The following is a 19990-nucleotide window of genomic DNA, read 5'->3' on the forward strand; positions in this document are numbered from 1 at the left end:
CACCTCTGCAGACCGTGCTGCCGGAGCCTCGCCCGACTGTGCTCCCGTTGAGTCCGTCCTAGCACCTCGCTCCTCCTACCAAAGCTGCGTGGCTGAAGGCGGGGCGGGCAAACCAACTGCCCCAAGGCCAGCGCCCAGGCGTTTGAAGCCACAACACATTTAACCTATTTTGAATGTGTTGCCCAAACTTGAAAGCTGGGTCATTTCACATTTTTAATAACCCTGATTTCCTGGTTTACTGGAATCATTCAGAGTCTGACGGCCACAGGTACAGGAATGACAACCACACTCATCTCCTGGGGTTGCTGTGAAGAGGCAGTCAGTTAACATATATAAGTGAGTGTATCTGTCACATAAAAGATCCTTCTAGAACCCCACTCATTTATTTAAAAAAAAAAGTGTTTAGATGCACAAAAAAAAAAAATGCCCTCTCCTTTCTCAGGTACTACAAATGCAAAAATATTTTAACTGAGTTCACTTAGGGTCCCCTCCACCTGGTGTCTTAGTAATCACGGATGCACATCAGGGAACATGGAAGGAGAATCACATATTCTTTCTTTACCCTGTGGACAAAGAGCTTCGGAAGCAAGGCAGCTGGTCAGTGTGACGGGGCCCACAGTCGTCTCTGGGCAGAGACGGGCGCCTGGAGACAGGGGGCCTGCAGCACGCTCCTTTGGTCTGAAACGCATAGACGTTTTCTAAGACGAGGGAACAGTGAAATCCAGGTGAGACTACAAACCAGACGCTCCCCCTCTCAGAACAGCCCAGGCCACCACCATCACGAGCGTCCAGGAAGGGGGGCAGTGGCTGCAGTGGCTCCGAGCGGGTGTCAGAGGACGAGGGCCTGGAAGAGCGGCCACTTGGGGTGGGGAGCTCGGGGCGTCCCAGCCTTGGTGGGGTGAGGAGGGCAGCCAGCTCCAGGTTGGCTGGAGAGGACCGGGGAGGGGGAAAGACCTGCACACAGATACGAGATACAAATAAAGAAAGGACACGTCTACAACGAGCCTCGTGCTGTTGGATTAGAACTGAGATACCCGTGTGAACTCCTGGTTTGTGAGAAAGACACAGACACACAGAAGTGTTAGTGTGTGTGCAGCTATTCCCTGGCTCTGTCCACTGAGAGGACTGGCGCGCCCGGACGGCAGTGAGCACGTCGGGAGCCTAGATCTTGGTTCCTAAGCACCGTTCTCCACTCAGGATGAACTGAGCTGATTCTAGGACTGGGGCAGGGAAGTGGCAAGATGAGTCTGGAAATTCTTACATCCGGAAAGGAAGGAAGTGCTCAAAAAATTACTGAGGACACTTCAGAAGGGCACAGAAGCCATGATTAAATGGCTCCCACTGGCCACAGCTGGGATATTCTGAGCATCAAAATAAACAGCGGAAGTAATGAAGCACAAGGCACGGAGTGAAAACGCAATGAGCCCGTTCTGTCAATACGCTCATAAATGAAATATTGAAATTCTAATGAGAAACAGAACATTTGCATTGTCTCTGAACATCTCTTCATAGAATATTTATTCGTCTTTAAAGTCAAGAAGGGCAGCTTCGCAGCCGAGAAGCCTGGCAGACACCACCTTCACCAAGTGAGCGTCACTAATATCGTGACAAATTTAAATCATACGCCGCCGGATTAAACGCAACGGGAAGAGCAGAGCAACCGCTCACGGGACAGTCCTGCCAGAGGTGTGTGGCTGGAAGCTAAGCTTGAAGCAACGTCCGACGAACCCCAACCAAGGGAGAAGCCACAACGTAAGTCACCGGTCATCTTCAACACTGCCAAGGTCACGACACTCAGGACAGGACTAAAGGAAAACACCCGTGACGTGAAGGAAATTACTGAGACAACAGGGGACACTGAATCAGGGTCCGAGGGCTGTGTGGTCGTCAGGAGGCAACGTTTATTCCCGATTGTCATGTGGCATCGTGGCTTTGGAAGAGAACACCTTTGTGATGAGGAAACGCACGGCAAATATTCAGGGGTGGTGGGCATCTATTGTGTCACGTACTTTGAGACAGCTCAGGGGACCACGGTTCTAGGTGCCGGTTCGCACAACTCGTCTCTGTGCTGGAGCCCGTGTAACCCCAGCAACGACGCACGCCCACCTCTTCTCCGCTGTGCGAGAGCGAGTGTTATTTGTATACATGTCAGTGTCAGGAGGACAGAGAACCCAACTCAGATGCTTCAAGCATCATGAAGGAGGGAATCCTTGAGGAGAAAATACGAAAGTGATGCTGGGGGTCTAAAGATAAGAAACAGGGGGACGGCACCATCATCTAAGGAGACAGGAGGGGAAGGAAGTGTTCCCGACCCCACGGAGGGCAGGAGCCCTGGACAGAGGACTCCAGACAGGGGTTAGAGTCACGGGGGGACAGAGGCACAGGGAGCACGTGGCCTCTCTCTCCTCCTGCTCTCCTACCTCCCCCAGTGCCCCCCGACACTCCTGCCAACCCCACACTTCAGGCAGCGAGCACAGGAACTGCCCCCGGCAGAAGCGAGCCTCCCAGGGCACAGAGCAGGCTGGAGAAGGACGGAGACTGTGTCTGGAATGTGGGCAAATGTGGGGGGATGGGGGAAGCCAGATATACAGGAGCCCATTGGACCCTTTACCATAGCTCTGTGAGATACCTTTTCTGGCCCCATTGCACAGATCTGGAAACTGAGGCTCGGGGGGGATTAAATAGCACGCCCATCTCTACACAATGGAGCAGAGACTGGACTCAGGCTGGCGTGAACGCCAAGCCTTGCTCTTGCCTCCCGATCAGGAATGATCAGGTGAGGCTGAGGTCCTGAGTTGCCAAACCCAGATCCACCTGGGTCCCACCTTTGTGTCTGCAGCCGGTACTCAGGCCCATCTCTTGCATCTCGTTTTGTCTCTGATACTGACGACAGGGCTGGGTTGACCGGTGAGTGATAAATGATGTTTGCGTATCCTTGGCTCAGGCGACTGTGACACAGACCCAAGCAGGAAAACACATCTTCGATGCTGCCTCCTGTTCGCAGACACCGACTCAGGGAGGTGGCTCAGCGGAAAAGAGGTTCAGCTCGTTTGCACGACTCTCCTCTGTCTTCCCGACCTGTGTCGCTCACGCTCCCGAATGTGGTGGTGTAGGAATATTTATTGGTTTTTTAATGGCCCCAATCACTCATCCTTTTTCTGGGAGCAGTAGCCCAGTTCTCCTCTGTGCCCCACTTTGAGCCTCGCAAACTCCTCCCCCAGCTCCCAGACAGAGTAACTGGAGCACGTTGTCTTTTACAGACCAGGTTAGCTGGCTCAGAAACGGCATATGAACCAAACAGGACCAGAGAGACACAGCATGACCTTTCCTGGGTTTATCAGGTATTGTGACCTCGCAAAGGTGGGGTCCTGGGACTGCTAAGAGCCACGGCGTGGAGCCTAAAAATGAAGCCAGCACTGTAATGGGCAAAGCAAGGAACCAAAGAAAAAACATTGTGCTATCATCACTGGACACCTGGACCAAACTATAACTGATGACTACTTTAACATAATTTCATCACCCACCTTATAAGGCATCTTATACCCATCTGCAGTCACTTGCCATTACTTCGGTATTTACTCAGTTGTTAAGAGGAACTCCTAATCAAGGATGTTTTCCCTTGTCTACAGCGAAATTCTGGTCTCTGTTTTAAGTTGATCTCTTGATTTCTTTCACGTGGCCATTTCTGGGAACCCATTATCTGCAAAGCAGGGGGCCCTCCTTTGGCTCACCTAAAAGGAAGAGGCAGAGAGTACGGAGAAGGATGTCTACTTAGAAATGAAGTCAGTGCCTGCATTGCCTTTGGCCAGCTCGTTTGAGCATCACGCACCTGCTATGAACACTCTCAGCTCTGATCCAAGGGGCAGTTTTCTGGAGTGACGGACGGAGAGAAAGGGTAATGACGGATTCTGTTCTCAGCTAGACCCCTTTATAAAACAGTGGCTATCCAGACACTTCCGGCACACCAAACTTACCTCCCCACTTTTCTGAGCTATCAGGAGCTAAGAGATGAGCTCAGGGTGAAAGAAAGACACTGCGAGAAGCCAAAGACAGAATTAGGTCATGTGTTGTTTGCTCATTCATTCACCAACTACTAAGGGCTCAAGGGTGCCAAGCACCGGGGCGGATGCAGCACAGATACACACAACAGTGAACAGAACAGGAAAGAAATTCCACTCTCATGGAGCTTACATTCCAGGGGAGAGGAAGAGGGCTTAACACGTAAGTCAGATCTATGGGCTATCAGATGGCGGTAAGCGCACAGAAAACACAACAGGAAAGGGGCACAGAAAGTGCCATAATGGAGACGAGCAGGTGGCATGGATGGGGAAGAGGACCTCTGAGCAGGGACCTGAAGCAGCTTACAGCAGCTCCAGTGACTTTCCAGATGTGACCCCACAGCAGGCATGTGCAAAGGCCCTGAGGTGGGAGCCCACCCGAGGTGGTGAGCTCCAGCAAGGGGGCCCATGGGACTGTAACAGCGTGTGTGTGTGAGGGCATGGGGGTTGAGATGAGGTCAGAAAGGTGCTAAGGGTTCAGAGTTCATGTAGCACCTTGTAGATCATTGAATAGATGGCAGCCTCTGCTCTAAATATGATAGGCGCCTCCACAGGGTTTTGAGCAGAAGACAGCATGATCTGACTGCTGGTCAGGAGACGTCTGAGTGGGGGACCTCCCCAGCCAAGACGCAGCGGCGCGTGCTGGGGATGGAGGACCTCGTGGGCTTCCTCTCGGGTGTTACAGTAAGGACTGTCTCTGTGGATTCACTGCCATTGAATATACCTGGAGGGAACTCTAACTCAAAAAGACACTTGCACCCTAATGTTCACAGCAGCACTATTTACAACAGCCAACACATGGAAGTAACCTAAGTGTCCACTGACAGATGACTGGATAAAGAAGATGTGGCGTACGCACACACACACACACACACACACACACACACATACACAATGGAATACTACTCAGCCATAAAAAGAACAAGATAATGCCATTTGCAGCAACACGGATGGCCCAGGAGAATGTCATTCTAAGTGAAGTAAGCCAGAAAGGGAAAGAAAAATACTATATGATGTCACTTATATGTGGAATCTAAAAAAAAAAAAAAAAAAAGGACTCAAATGAACTTTTTTACAAAACAGAGACAGACTCACAGAGAGAAAACAAACCTGTGGTTACCAGGGGTGAAAGGGGTCGGCGGTTGAGGGATAAACTGGGAGTCAGGACTAGCAGACACACACCACTATGTATAAAATAGATAAACAACAGGGTCCTAGTGTGCAGAGCAGGGAACTGCATTCAATAGCTTGCAATGGCCTGGAATGAAAATGAATATGGAAAGGAATATATATGTGTATGTATAACTAAATCACTATGTTGTAACACAGAAATTAACACATTGTGAATCAACTATACTTCAATTTTTAAAAATTATAAAAAGAAACTGATAGTACTAAACCCTTAGCAACGTGCGTGCTTGGAGAGCAGGAGGTCAGAACGTTCGAGAGAATGGAACCCCCCCAGACAGAGGACTCCCGGACCCTGAGGATGGGTAAGAAGCCGAGGGTTGCAGAATTCCTGCCTCTGTGAATGGGAGTGCAAACCCCAGGACTAACAGGCAACTCTCCCAGCCAAAGCCCCTGCTGGCAGACACCTCCTGTCACTGATGGGGGGAGAGGTGTCCGAGGGCCAGGCCACGGCCGGGGGGATGACTGCCCCATGGCAGGGGCCTTCGCACAATCCACGAAAACATTGAGCTTGAAGGCAGATGAGGAAAGTCTGCTCTGTGGGTCCATTCACTGGTTACAATTGAAAATGGAAACTCTTTGGTTTAGAATGGTGACCGGAGGCCGCGTGCTGACCCAAACGAGTTCTATAAATTAGAGCAAAGAGCACATCGCCACTTAGGAGGCCGGAGAGAGGAAACAGAGCCGGAGGAGAGCAGGCACACCCAGGTGGAGACGTGCCCGCGGGTGTTTTTTTCTCATAAATGAAGACGGACTTCATTCAGAGCAGGGGCCCTTCTGGGTTGCCTTCCACAGCTGAGGCATTGGAATCCAATCGGCTTCGGGAACTCAGCCCTCACGGGCGAAGGCAGGTCTCTTCTGCGAGAGGGGCCAGCGAGGGAAGATGTGCTGACGCAGTGCGTGGTCCACGGTCAGCACTGGCAAGTGTCTGGTGGAGGGATGAATGAATGAAAGGCAGGGAGCCAGAGCAGACGGAAACCAAGAGAAGGCCACCCAGAACTGGAGGTGTGCTGGGAGGTGGGCGTCCTCGACCTCGCTGCTGATGCCACGAACAGCAGGAGGAGCAGGCTGGCTCCCCCGCGGGGGCTGCCACAAGAGCTCCGAGTAGCCCTGTGAGAGGCAGCCGACCAACGGGCCTTTGGTTTCCTTTGCTTTGACCATTTGGTTGGTGGGATGGGGTCCTGCCTGCCGGGCATCCATTTCCCTGAGGCTGATACAGCCCAATCTGTCTTCAGAAGCCATGCCTTCTGCACTCTGTCCTTGTAGTTCGGATGGAGATGACCTCAGGCTCCCAGACGGATGTGTCCCAGACCTGACCAGTCAGAAACTCCATTCCCTCCCATCACAGTGACGGGCTCAGGGCTGAGCCAGGGACACCAGCGAGCACCACGAGATTCACTCCATCAACGTTTCCTACAATCATCTGGGAAGTCACTTTTTTTTTTTTTGGAGTGTGCTGTGTGGCTAGGATGTAAACTTGAGCTGCAGGTGACAGTGATGACCACTCAGAACTGAAGCCAATGCAGAGAAGAGAGGAGACAAGAGATGCAAAGAAACAGCGTCTAGTGACATTGATTGATCTCTGGATCCAGCCATGCCTGAAGCCTACCTGATATTTGCAGTTACCTGACCCGACTTTTTTTTTTTTTTTCAACAATCCCCCTATTTTATTTATTTATTTTTACTTTCATTCTTATTTTTGGCTTTGGTACCATTTGCTTAAGCTGGGTTTTTCAGCATTTGTAACTTAAAGGGGTTGCAGCTAAGTAACTGAATGACTTGGTGCGTATTCAAAGACCATTTCCAATGAGCACGCAGGGAAAAGCTGTCCTGGGGCCTCAAACACAACCTCATTGTTTCCAACGGAGACAAAGTCATGCTCCCAGGGCCATCTCCTATTTATGGTGTGAGGTTTTTTGTTTGTTTGTTTGTTTTTGTCTTAAATTATCACCAAGCTGCAACTCCATGATAAGAACAGACCTAGCTTTCTGTCCTGTGTGTGTGCTGGGGGTGGGGTGATGGTCTTTAAGTTCCTCTGTTTATTTGGAGAATAAGAGAATCCCTTATGGCCTCAAAGGAATGCTAATCCGCCGCCATGTGCCAAAGTAGGTAGTGTTATATCCACGTTTCTACAGCATCCGGGTCCACAGAGACGGCGAGGAAACGCGGCAGAAAGCGCACGTGGTAATTAAGGGGCCAGAGGGACCAGCTGAGCAAGAAAGACGGGAAGAGTCAACTGCAGAGTCGGGTGGAAAAGTGAACCACGGAGGCGGGGGAGGGCGGGCGCTGCCCTGGATGGTTCTGATGGCTCTGTGAACCCAGAGGGAGGAGCGCTGTTTAAGACAGTATCGAGAGCATCAGGGAACTAAGCCAAATGGAATTAGGTCTAAGCTGTATTTAAGCGTGAAGTACATCAAGGGACGTCTCAGCATATGAAGCGCTGGCTCTCTGTTTGGGCTGATAATAAACGGACACCTCGCACTTGGGCAGCTTTCCCTGGTCCCTGACAATGTCAAGTCCACGCCTCTTCTCATTCTTTTTACTTCTTACATTATTCTCAGGGATGTTATAAAATAGCCACGTGCAGTTTCTATTGGATTTTGGGGATGATTCTTCTCGGATAAGTACGCGTACGATCATGGCGATGGTTTACTGGACGTTAGCTATGTGCCAAATCTGACGTGTGTGATGGACTGAGTGGGGGCTCCCAAGGATGAGTCCACCCAGAGCCTCTGGATGAGGTCTTGTCTGGAGAAAACAGGGTCTGTTTAGATGTAACTGAGTTAAAGATCTCAGGATGAGGTCATCCTGCAGCAGGGTGGGCCCTAAATCAACGACCAGGGTCCTTATCAGACAGAAAGCCACGTGCAGATGGAGGCGGACACGAGGGAGGCAGCCGCAGGCAAGGACGCCAGAAGCCAGCAGAAGCTGAAGGAGGCACAGAAGGCTTCTCTCCCAGAGTCCTGGAGAGAGGAGGGCCCTGCCTGCATTTGAGTGTGGACTTCTGGCTCCAGAGTTGTGAGAGAAGACGCTCCTGTCATATTACACCCCCCAGCTTGTGGTCTTTGGTCACAGCAGCCTCTGGAAACTAACACACTGTGTTAAGTACCTCACGCCCGTTTTTCCATTGAGATACTCTCACAGTCCCACAAAGCAGGACTGCAAAGCCATCCTTTCCCCTAGTTTTCGCCACCCACATACTAGGTGTCCAGCCTCCCTCCCGCCTTCCTTTGGAACAGCTTTTTTATTTTTCTCTGGGAGGAATACACGTCTCCCTTTTTTAAATAGACTTCATTTTTTCAAAGCAGTTTCAGGTTTACAGCAGAATTGAGCGAAAATACAGAGTTCCCACACAGCCCTCCCCTCCCCTCAACATCCCTCATCAGTGCAGCATATTTGGTACAATCGATCAACCAACATGGACACATTATTATCAGCCAAAGTCTGTAGTTTACATGACGGCTCACTCTTGATGCTGTACATTCTATGGGTTTTGACAAATGCATAATGACGTGTAGCCACCACTACAGTATCCTACAGAGTAATTTCATCGCCCTAAAAATCCCTTGCACTCCATCTGTTCATCCCTCCCTCCCTCCCTCCCTCTCCCCCACCCCCTGGAAACCATGATCTTTTCAATGTTTCTGTAGCTGCGCCTTTTCCAGAAGGTCATTTGGCTGGAATCGTACAGTTCGCAGCCTTTTCAGACTGGCTCCTTCCATTGAGCAATTTGTCCTTCAAGTCTCTTCCATGTCTTTCACGGCTTGATAGCTCTTTCTTTTTCTCACTGCACATATGTTTTTAAACTTACATATATGTACTGTTCATTGTTTCCAGGGACAGTTCAGAGCTTTCGCTTTTTAAACTTACATAGTCACCAAAGGAATAAAGCCAGCCACAAAATAAGAATTAACTCAAAGAGATTCATCACTTCTCTCTTGAATACTCATGGTGGAGCTGTCCATCAGACTGTCTTCATCTTTCCCAGACAGAGTCGGCCCTAAGGAACCTGTTCTCCTTCCTGGAAACACCTGAGAATCGCCCGAAGAGCTTTTAAAAAGTGGAAATGATCAACCCTGGCTCTCCACCCACCCCACTCCATCCCTCCCTAGAAAGATCCTGGTTCAGCCCACTGGGGAGTAGCTTTCCTTCAAGACTCCTGGATGAGTATAAAGTTCAGTCAAGGTCTTGGGTTTCTCTTCTCTGGAATCTAAAATACGGGCGCAGATAAAACCAAATACAACGGTCAGGGCCCCTGTCTCCCAGCAGTGACACCCTGACAACAGTTGTAACTACAAGGGATCTTGAGCAGGAAATTTCAGACTTTCAGGAAACGAGTCCTTTTCCGTACCTTCAGGGCCAGAAGCTCCCAACCCCTGACTCCTTAGGTGGCCCTGATGCGTTTCTGCTGCTAGCACCAGAGGCTTCTGACCAATTCGCCCAGCGCCTAGCAGGACAGATGCTCAAGTTCATCCTTCTGCTTTGATGACACTGACCCTCCGTAATTAATCCATAGGTGAGAGCTCGCCAGATTGCTGCCAACAGGAAGGGTGCTGAGCAAGGGAGACGAAGTATTTTACAGAAGGAGATTAAGAGTGTATGTATGTCTATGCGTGGCTGGGACACTGGGCTGCACACAAGACAGTGACACATCGTAACTGACTGTGCTTCAATTAAACGAAAAACAAAAAAGAAAAGGAAGGGGATTACAAGGTACACACTTCCAGCTGTAAAATAAATCAGTCACAGCACGGGGAACGTAGCCAACACTATCGCACTGACTTTGTCTGGTGATAGATGGTTATTAGACTTCTCTGACCAATCCATAATGTCTGTCAATGTCCAATCACTATGCTGTACCCCAGGAACTAATATGCTATATGTCAACTACACAATAATAATAATAATAATAATAATAATAATAATAATAATAATAATAATAATTAATAATAATAAAAATTTATGTAGAGAAGACATGGTCTTCTACATCAAGTCTTTGAGTTACCTAGGATCCCAGACATTTGCAAATGTGGACTTAACACTCTTAATATACCACTGAGAGCATCGTTAAACAGAAAAAAAAAGAAGAAAAAAGAAAGAAATGTACGCACTGCAGAAGACAAGGACTCACCCACTCCGGGAGATACCTATAACCACTGTCTTGGAAACTTTGCTAATTCAGACTCTGGCTGGGTTGTATTTTACCTTTGTCCTCTCCTTAAAGGCAGTAACTTGTAAATCTCTAAGGTGCAGAAGCACTTTTGTTCAGCTCAGCATACGGGCAGGAAAGAATAAAGTCCTATTTCAAGGCTATCAGAAGTCCCCACTCAGAAACAAAGGTAAGCCAGTTAAACATAATTGGTATCCTTCTTCAAAGTATATACAAATAATCTCTAAGTAAAAATTTTCTTAGCTAGACCCAGGGTGTAAGATGTACATGCTTGAAAAGGAAAAAAAATATTGGTGCTATATTGTCTTAAATTTCTTATACAGCATATAAAGCAGTATGACATAACTTGAATGCAGCCTTTGATTAATTAAAGATATATTTTGTAAACCTTAGGGCAATGACTCAAATTTAAAGAGGTATAAATTATGAGCCAATATGGAGATAAAATGGAATCATAAAAAATACATCCAGTAGGAAAACAGGCAGAAAAAAGAGGGGAAAAGAGTAAACAACTGATGGAGCATAAAGCAAAAAGCTGGATGATAGATTTCAATATAAATATATGAGTGATCACATTAAATATAAATGGTCTAAACATGATGATTACAAGACAGAGATTATCAGATTGGATAAACAGGCAAACTTCAAATAAATGCCCTCTATAAATAATCAACATAAAATATAAGACACAGATTAGTTTTCCAAAAAAAAAAAAAGACAGAAAAGATATTACAATGCAAATATTAATCAAAAGTAGGCTGAGGTGGCTATATTAATATCAAATGAAACAGACTTCAGAGTAACGACTATTCCCAAAAATAAAGAGGAATATTGTGTAATGACAAAGGAGTCAGTTCACTAAGAAGTCATGACAGTCCCAAGCATGCATGGACCTAAAATGGTGCTTCCAAATACATAAGTGAAAAGCTGACAGCACTGAAATGAAAAGTAAATAAACTAACAACATAGTCAGAGATTTCAACACTTGTCTCGATAACTGACAGAACAAAAAGATTAAAAATAAGCAGGAATATAAGATACCTGAACATCACTATAGACATTTGGATAATCCTTGTGAATCTTGGGTTAGGCAGAGATTTCTTAGATGTGACACCAAAAGCACAATTACTAAGAGAAAAAAAAATAAACACACCAAACTTTATTTAAAAAAAAAGCCAACAACTTTGCTCTTCCAAAGACATACTAGGAAAGAATATCTGTAAACACACATCTGAAAAAGGACTTGTATCCATCATACATAAAGTACCCTCAAAGATCAATAATATGAAGATAACAACCAATAAAAAAATGGACAAAAGATTTGAAAAAGACATTTCACCAAAGAAAATATAACGACAGCAAATAAGCACAAGAAAGAATGCTCAACATCATTACTTATAGAATGAAAGTTAAAACTTCAAACATATACTGCAACACACCTGTTAGTACTGCTAAACAAAAATCAAACAAAACAAAACAAAACAGAGAACATTAAGTTACAAAGAAGCTGATCATTGCTTTTTGTTTTGTTTTGTAAAGGAGGGACTGGGGATTGAACCCACATCCTCCCGCATGCTAAGCACTTGCTTTACCACTGAGCTGTACCCTCCCCCTAAGTCACAAAGATGATACAAAACAACTTGCTGATGGGAATGCAAAACGTTTCCATGTTTGGAAAAAGTTCACAGTTTCTGATAAAGTTATATATACTTATTATCATACTACCCAGCAATCCCAGTCCTAGGATTACCCAAGAGAAATGAAAACACATTCACATGAAAACCTGTTTGGGAATATTTACAGTGATATTTTTCATAAACACCTAACAACGGAAGTAATCCAAATGTCCATCAATCAGGAAATGAATAAATGGTGGTCTATCCATCCAGTGGACTAGTATACAGCATTAAAAAGGAACAGACTATTTGTGGCCCTTTTGATGATAAACCTCCAACAGGTGTGAGGTGATTCCCATTGCAGTTTTGATTTAGCAAGTAAGGGAACCCTGGTGCACTGTTGCTGGGAATGTAAATTGGTGCAGCCACTGTGGAAAAACAGCATGAAGATTCCTCAAAATACTACCAAAAATAGAACTACCATATGACACCGCAATTCCACTCAAGGGCATATATTCAGAGAAAGTGAAAATGCTAATTCAAAAAGATACATGCACCCAATGTTCACAGCAGCACTATTTACAATACCGAATATATCAAAGCAACCTAAGTGTCCATCAACAGACGAATGGATAAAGAAGATGTGGTGCATGTATACACAATGGAATACTACTCAACCATGAAAAAGAATGCAATTTTGACATTTGGAACAACATGGATGGACTTGGAGGTTATTATGCTTAGGGAAATACGTCAAACAGAGAAACAATAATACTGTATGATAATATTTATATGTAGAATCTAAAAAATAAAACAAACTAATGAATAAAACAAAACAGAAGCAGACTCTCAGATACAGAGAACAAACTAGTGGTGACCAGTGGGGAGGGGGAGGGGCAAAACAGGGGGAGGGCAGTAAGAGGTACAAACTACTATGCATGAAATAAATAAGCTTCAAGGACATATTGTCCAGCTCAGGGAATATAGCCAATACTTTATAATAACTATAAATAGATAATAACCTGGAAAATTTTGAATCACTATGTTGTACACTTGAAACTTCCATAACATTGTAAATCAGCTGTATCTCAATTTTAAAAAGAATAAAACGGAACAGACGACTAACAGGTGAATATTACATGTATCATGCCACGTGAACAAGATTCAGAGCTGCATACTACATGATCCCATTTTTATGGAATTATGAAAAAGGCAAAACTCTTAAGGACAGAGAACAAATCAGTGGTTGCCAGGGGCTGCGCCTGGGGCACCAGGAATTTTGGGGAGTGACAGAAATGTTCTGTACCTTAATTGTGTTGGTATTTACACGGCCATGTGCATTTACCAAAATTTATAACTCTGGCCTCAAAACGGTGGATTTTGCCATATGCAAATTTATTAATAAACCTGACTTTTCCACAAAGTAGGTTGCTGTAAGAATATTCTATCAATCAGACTTTCCATTTATTCCATTAATTCAGTAGTACTCCCTTTCACTCCAATTAATACACCAAAGATTCATTTTTATTAACCTTGCTTCTCATGACTACGGATGTATGAAATATCTAATACATTCAAAGGCTTCGTTTTAACCCCTGCTCAGGAAAGCGCTAACTACTCGTATAATTGAAGGTTCTGAGTTCTCCTCTGTCTAACTCTAGCCACCCTTGTGATTAACAATGAGATGAAGGAAGAAGGTTGGGAGGGGCAAACTCAAATGGCCAAGGGGACGGGGCAGGCAGGTAGGAGAGGGAAGAGCAGCCCTGAATAACCACCCCTTCCAGGGCCAGGGGACCCCCACGCATAGCTCTGGCGAGACATTGCTCCTGGGGACTGCACACCCACGGTTGGCAGAGCACCCGCAGTCTTCGGGGAAATTGGGAGTCCCGACTTTGCTATGTGGATTCTCCCAATTTGGGGGAGCCCATTCAGTTTTGATAGGTTTTTTTTTTTTAACATCATGCACAGAACAGTGCTTGTCTGCGGGTCCTGAAGTTTGCAAGCGCTCGTCGAAGGGCAGTGGGTGTAGAGCAGAGAACCGGGGCCAGCCCGGGAGCCTGGTGTTTTCACAGCACGGCTTCCGAGAAGCTGAAATCACTTCTGAGAGGCTCCAATGCAGGGGGGGAGTTTCAACTTGGGCAGAAGGAACGTGTGCTAAGGGTGCCCAGCGCGCGTGGACTTCGAGTGTACGTCGGACAAGGCGTGACCAGCACTGCCCGGCGTCAGTGCACTGGGGGAGCCAAGAAGGACCTCTCCCCGCCGTGCCCACAACCTCCTCCTATTCGTGAAATCTGCCCAGCCCCAAATCCCAAATCGGCAGTTCAAAATCCCCAAACTCTGACAATCCAAAGGTTGGATGGTTTTTAATTCACTTGGTGACCAAGGCTGCCCTCAACCTCGGGGACTTCATCCTCCTTTCTGTGACTCTTTCACACAGAATGCCGCATGGCAGCAATTTCAGGTGCAACCCCACGCCCGGCCCACACGTTAGGCAATATTCGTGTATGACCCAGTGCCGCCGTCTGTCTACCTACCTACCTGCTTTCCGAATCGGAAACACATCTGGCCCCAGATTTCAGAAAAGAGACTCCGGGCCTGTGTGACTTTCCCAGGGGTCACCATGTGACTGACAACCATCACAACACCTCACCGTCTCAGCCCACCACCGCCCTTTCCTCTGCTCTACACCCGGCCAGTTCCTCAAACTGTAACTCAAGGACACTTCACGACACCGACCTCAGCCCATATCTTACATCTTAGGAAGATTCCCTTCTTCCCATGTCCTGGCCTATTTATGGAACCGCTCAAGAGCAATGATTCTGTTCCAAACCCTGAGGAATTACAGAGCCTTATATCCACAGTTGAAAATAAACTTACAATCGGTATTAAAAATTGACCAGTGGTTTCAAGGATTCCAGAAATCAGCACTGAAATCCTTGGGCAGGAAGAGTCAGTGATGGTTTTTTTGTTTTTTTTTTTTTTTAAGACAGCACGAATGTAAACAAAGGTCAGAAGACTTTCCTCTCTATAGGAAATCTTAGGGAGCAAACATTTTCTTTGCAGAAGACTCAAAGGGAGGAGTGAACTGCCACTTTCCGTAATGAGAAAGTGAAAAACATTTTGCAAAGGATGAGCTGCAGATCCAGAAGCCCCCAAACCACGTGGTGAAAACTGTCAAGCAAAAGCAGGGAGAGAAAACCACGCGGAGGTAGCAGGAAGCCAGGGGGAGGGGCGGCCTGGGGGGAGGGGTGGGACACCTCCCTTTTACCTCCAACACCCCCAACCCCTTTCTGTCTAAGTACCATCTTCAAAACAAAATTCCCAAGTTCACTTTCCAACAAATCGCTGCCCCTGGACATTTCTAATGGCCACTTCTCCAAATCAAAAGGAACATCCTCTCTGTGGAGGAAGAAAAGGAATATAAGCTTTGATTAAGAAAGTCCACAACTTACTTTAAAAAGCACATTCAGCAGAGTTCTAACCGGATTAAAACCTCTCACAGAGGGAGAAAACCTGATGGGGTTCTGTCACCCTTCGCTCAATTTAAAGTGACACCACCCCCCTCTACAGAAGGCTTTATATCCATTCAAACATCACTGGAAGTGTTTCCAGAAGGATTTGGGGGGGTTTTTTTGAACGACCATTTTACATTTGGGGAAACTGTCCTAGAAATGATGGAACCCAGAGCTAACAGCAGAATTAAGGCACCAGATTCTAGATATGTTTGCCCTTTGGAATAAAACAGAAAAGTGTGCCCCATCCCTTCACATCCGCGCACGTGCCCAAGCGCAGGCGTGCGCGCGTGCGCGTGCCCACACACACACACACACACACACACACACACACACACACACACTCCTGTTTACCTGGAGCTCCTGGGAGAAAGGGACATTATTTAAAACAGCAATTTTGTCTGGTTGGTGTGTCTGGAAACCTGTAGCCTTAAGGAAAGTAGATTTTTCTGGAATTTCAGCCAGTGCGCAATGACTTTTGAAAAGCAAACGCTACTTTTTAACATCAGTTGGCAACTTGTCTCTCCGAATGCATTTCCAGCCCAGCCTGGAGAGCTCCAGGCGGGAGAGAGCCGTGACTCTCGTCAGGCTGGACTCGGTTTGCCGCTCAGGGCCCGGGGCTGGGGCCGGAGCCGCGGCGCGGCGCGAAGGGCAGGGACACTCGTGCGCGTCTCGCTTTAACCGGATGGTCCTGAGCCCCCTGACCCCGCGCGGGCAGCGGAAAAGCGGCGCCCCCGTCTGCCACGCGCCGACTCGGTCCCGGTTCTCGGGCGGGCCGCGGGGCGCGCAGCCGCCTTCTCCCGCCTCCCTGCCTGCCCGCGGCCCCGGGCGCCCGTGCCCGGCTGGAAAGGCGCGGGGCGCCGGCGGCTCCCGGGCTTCCAGGCCCTTCTCGCCGGCCCTCCCGCCGCCGGCCCGGGCCCCACACGCCTGTAACCGCAGCCGGCCTAAGAATATCAGCCTTCCGCGAGCTCTCTGGGCACTCAGCTTTCTCTGCCTGAATTCTCTTAAGCCCAAGGCACCGTGGTCATTCCCACTGTAAAGATGAGGAGACTGAGGCGAAAGCCACCCCTGACCCAGGCCCAGCTGCTGGGAGGCCCAGGTCAGGTTCCGAGATGCACCGCCGGCTCTCCCACCCGCGCGGCATCTCTGCGCACTTGCAGACCACACTGGACACATATGGTCCCCAGAAGGGGTCTCGGGTTTCTCCCAGGCTGGGATCCCCAGGAACTGCGCGGTGACAGCGCATTCCTCCGTGGGCCAACACTGGTCCTCGGGACCCCGCGGAGGGGGCGAGGGGGCGCAGAGGGCCTGGTCTGCCCTCGTGGGTCACCAGTCCCAGTCCCAGTGAGCTGAGGAGGGGCATGCCACGCTGTGGAGGAAGGAGACGCAAAGAACGCGGCTCCCCGCTCCTGGACCCCCAGCTCCACGTTGATTGCGCTGGGGTTGGATTGAGTCCTCACGGGACTCGGGGACGCTGAACAAACACAGAGTGTCCCTCAACCACGCCCCCTCCTCACCCTCGGGAAGCACCTCAAACCCGGAGATACCGGAGCTGCCCAATTCGCCCCTATCTCACTTACGCGGCGCCCAACTGGGTTCGCTCATCTCAGGAAGGGGCCGCTCCATGCCCAGCGACCGGCGCCCTCACCCAGGTCCCCACGACACCCCCACCTTTCGGCTCCCCACGCCCGGGGTCCGGGGGATCGCGGGGAACTTCCCGAGAGCCCGCGCGACCGACGCCCCCCGCCTTACCTCTGCCCAGCAACGCTCCAAGCACCAGGCTCAGCGCCCCGCACAGCGGCGCCACCCGCCCGGGGGCCGCGCCCTCGGAGCGCATCCTGCGTCCAGGCAGCTCAGGCCGCCCGCCGCCCGCCCGGGACGCAGCGCCCGCTCGCGGCCCCCGCCGGCTGTCCCATGTCCCGGGGCCACCCCCGGCAGCGAGTCGGCCGGCCGGGCTGCGGAGCCGGTGGTCGCGCCCCGCCCCTGCCGGGAGCACGCCGCGGCAGCTCCGGATCCCGCGGCGGCTCGCGCTCTGGCCGGGACAACTTTTCTCCAGCCGCCGCGGCAGCAGCGGCCCGCCCCGCCTCCCGGGCCGCCCACCGGGCCCGCCCACCCAGGGCCCGCCCCTGGCCCCGCCCCTGGCCTGAGGCGGGAGGCGGGTGGGGGAGCAGGCGCGCTGGGAAGGCGATCGCGCGCGCGCGGGGAGCGGGCGGGTGCTCACGCGGGGTCGCTCTTCCTCCCTGCGGCCTCCCGCCTTCGCGCCCTTCCCCCCGCGTCCGGGAGAGTCCCGCGCAGGTACCGCCGCTCCAGAAGGAGCTGGACCCTCGACAACCTCCGGGGGTCGAGGCGGGCCGGGGGTGAGGGGTCTTCACTCCTCGCACCTCAACTTCAGCTTGTCCCACGATTTTTCACTTTGAAAGCTGGGGACATCTGAAATTTAAAGTTCCATGCAGCTGATGCCGAAAGATCTCCCGGAAAGATGCTTCTGTGGGAAAAACCAACGTGCAGAACAGACTCAAGAGGGACGCAGTTGCTACAGAGGCATGTGCGTGTGTGTGTGTGAAGCAAGCCAACCACGGTGTCTCAGGAAGGGGACTGGAAAGCCAGGGTGACAGAAAGGTTCTTTTTCCACCACATATCCTTCTGTACTGTTGGAATATCGCAAACACCCCCCACCCCACGTGTGTATTTTTATTAACCGTTAGGGGCCGGGGGAATGCCCCACCTCCTCAATCAGACTTGCGCCTGCAACAGCTATTTCTCTGCAGATTCAGACAAGGACTCGCTACCCCACTTTGTCCCCGATATCCCTTCTCCCATGTTCCGAGCGCCGCCCTCCCTCCTCGCTTGGATCCCAGCTGTTTGCCTGCACGGTTGCTGATGCGGGACCCCAACTGCCCCTCGTGTCCGTGAGTGAAAGACAGTGCATTCTGGGCCCAGACGCCTTGCCCTGGGGCCCCAGCCCTCCCCCAGCGGTGCGCTTCCCCAAACCCCTCAGCCTCGCCTGGGGGGTCCCTAGGGGTCCTGGGTTCCTCAGGGGTAGGGCTCAGAGGCCCAGCTCTCACCCAGGCCGACTCAGTCCAACCCAGGAAAAGAAACCCACTGGGTCACGTGTCACCATTACTCCTGGTCACCAGAGCCAGGAATGAATTTCAAAAGAAAAGAAAAAATCCCAGATTGGATGAGAAAAAACAGAAGTGAAGGGTTGTGAGCCCCGCAAATCCTTTTCTCCCATCCCAGTGCAGTTACAGGGGATCGTGAGCCGAGCATAAGGAGAACCTGGGGGCGGGCAAAGGCTCCCAGGGCACCCCCCACCCCCGGACCCCCGCCTCCCAGCTGGGTGCCCCTGGGCTTCCCGACAGCCTGCAGAAGGAAGGGGGCTCTCTGGTCTTCTTAGCCCACTGTGCTTGCCTGATTTCGGGGGATGGCAGCTGTGAAAACTAGCCAGGCCAGAAAGACAACCGTAAAACCTTGGTTCCGACAGTCCTGGGTAGCAGAGACTTCATTTTTTAAATGAACTAGGCTGATAATTGCCCAATTCTTCAGTTCATCCAGCTAGCTCACACACAACTTTGGGAGGCAGTCATAAAGCAGACTCAGGCTCCTAAAATGGAAGGCACATTTCCTTCTCATTTTTATTTGTTGGCCTGAAAGTCTCTGGAGAATAAATATTTTTCATTTAAATATTTCCAGCCTCAGTGAGAAACACAGCATACCCCATCATTCCTGAGAGCTTGGGTCCACTGCATTCTCTCTCCTTCCTGTCTGATTATGGGAACAAAAGAAAAGGCCTCAAATTATGCCCACTGCTCCCCTGCTCTTCTCCTTTGTAGGTTCACAATTTGCTTCCCTGTCCCCTTCCCAGACCCTCCACCCACACATCATTTCTTTCCTTTTAACAGAGTATCACCCTCTTTAATGCAAAGCCAAATGCAGGTTGTGGTCCGGGACACCATGCTTCAAATAATCAGAAACAGGGACACTGAACAAACCACAGGGAAATATGCAAAAATTTGAAAGGAGAAGAGGAGCCTCCATCAGATAAATGTTCTTCACAGTTCCCCGGGGACACCTGCCTTCCTCGGGTGATCCGAGTCTCGGATGTGCCTTGAAACCACGGAGTCTCCGAGGATCACCTACGAGAGACTCCTTCCTGCCTCTTCCAGGATGCACAAAAGGATACGCAGGTAATGGGTGCCTCTCTTCTGCAAATCTCATTTAATCTACCACGTGGCCTTCTAAAAACCAAACACTCACACACAAAACCAAACAAAAAAATAAAAGGGATAATGTGGTTGATTTCTTTTTTAGTTAACTCCCTCCCCGCCCCGCAAACAGGAGTGTGAAGGTAGACATCCCTGAGCTAACAGTTTCCTGTATTTATTTTTTTTAAGGCATGTATTTTTTAACCCCCAAATCATTAATTCCTTCACTTATATTACTTCC

General features: G+C 49.5%; 1 protein-coding gene across 1 annotated transcript in view; it reads right to left on the minus strand.

Moving 5' to 3' along the window:
* TMEM132C (transmembrane protein 132C) overlaps nt 1-17617 on the minus strand; it is a 305189-nt gene extending 287572 nt beyond the window's left edge. Inside the window, exon 1 of the mRNA XM_074356073.1 lies at nt 17297-17617. Coding sequence (XP_074212174.1) covers nt 17297-17381 — 85 coding nt within the window. The 5' untranslated portion in view covers nt 17382-17617. The remainder of the gene's footprint in view (nt 1-17296) is intronic.
* Nucleotides 17618-19990: the final 2373 nt, after the last annotated feature.

Source organism: Camelus bactrianus, chromosome 32 (genome assembly GCF_048773025.1).
Source record: "Camelus bactrianus isolate YW-2024 breed Bactrian camel chromosome 32, ASM4877302v1, whole genome shotgun sequence".
NCBI classification, from domain to species: domain Eukaryota; kingdom Metazoa; phylum Chordata; class Mammalia; order Artiodactyla; family Camelidae; genus Camelus; species Camelus bactrianus.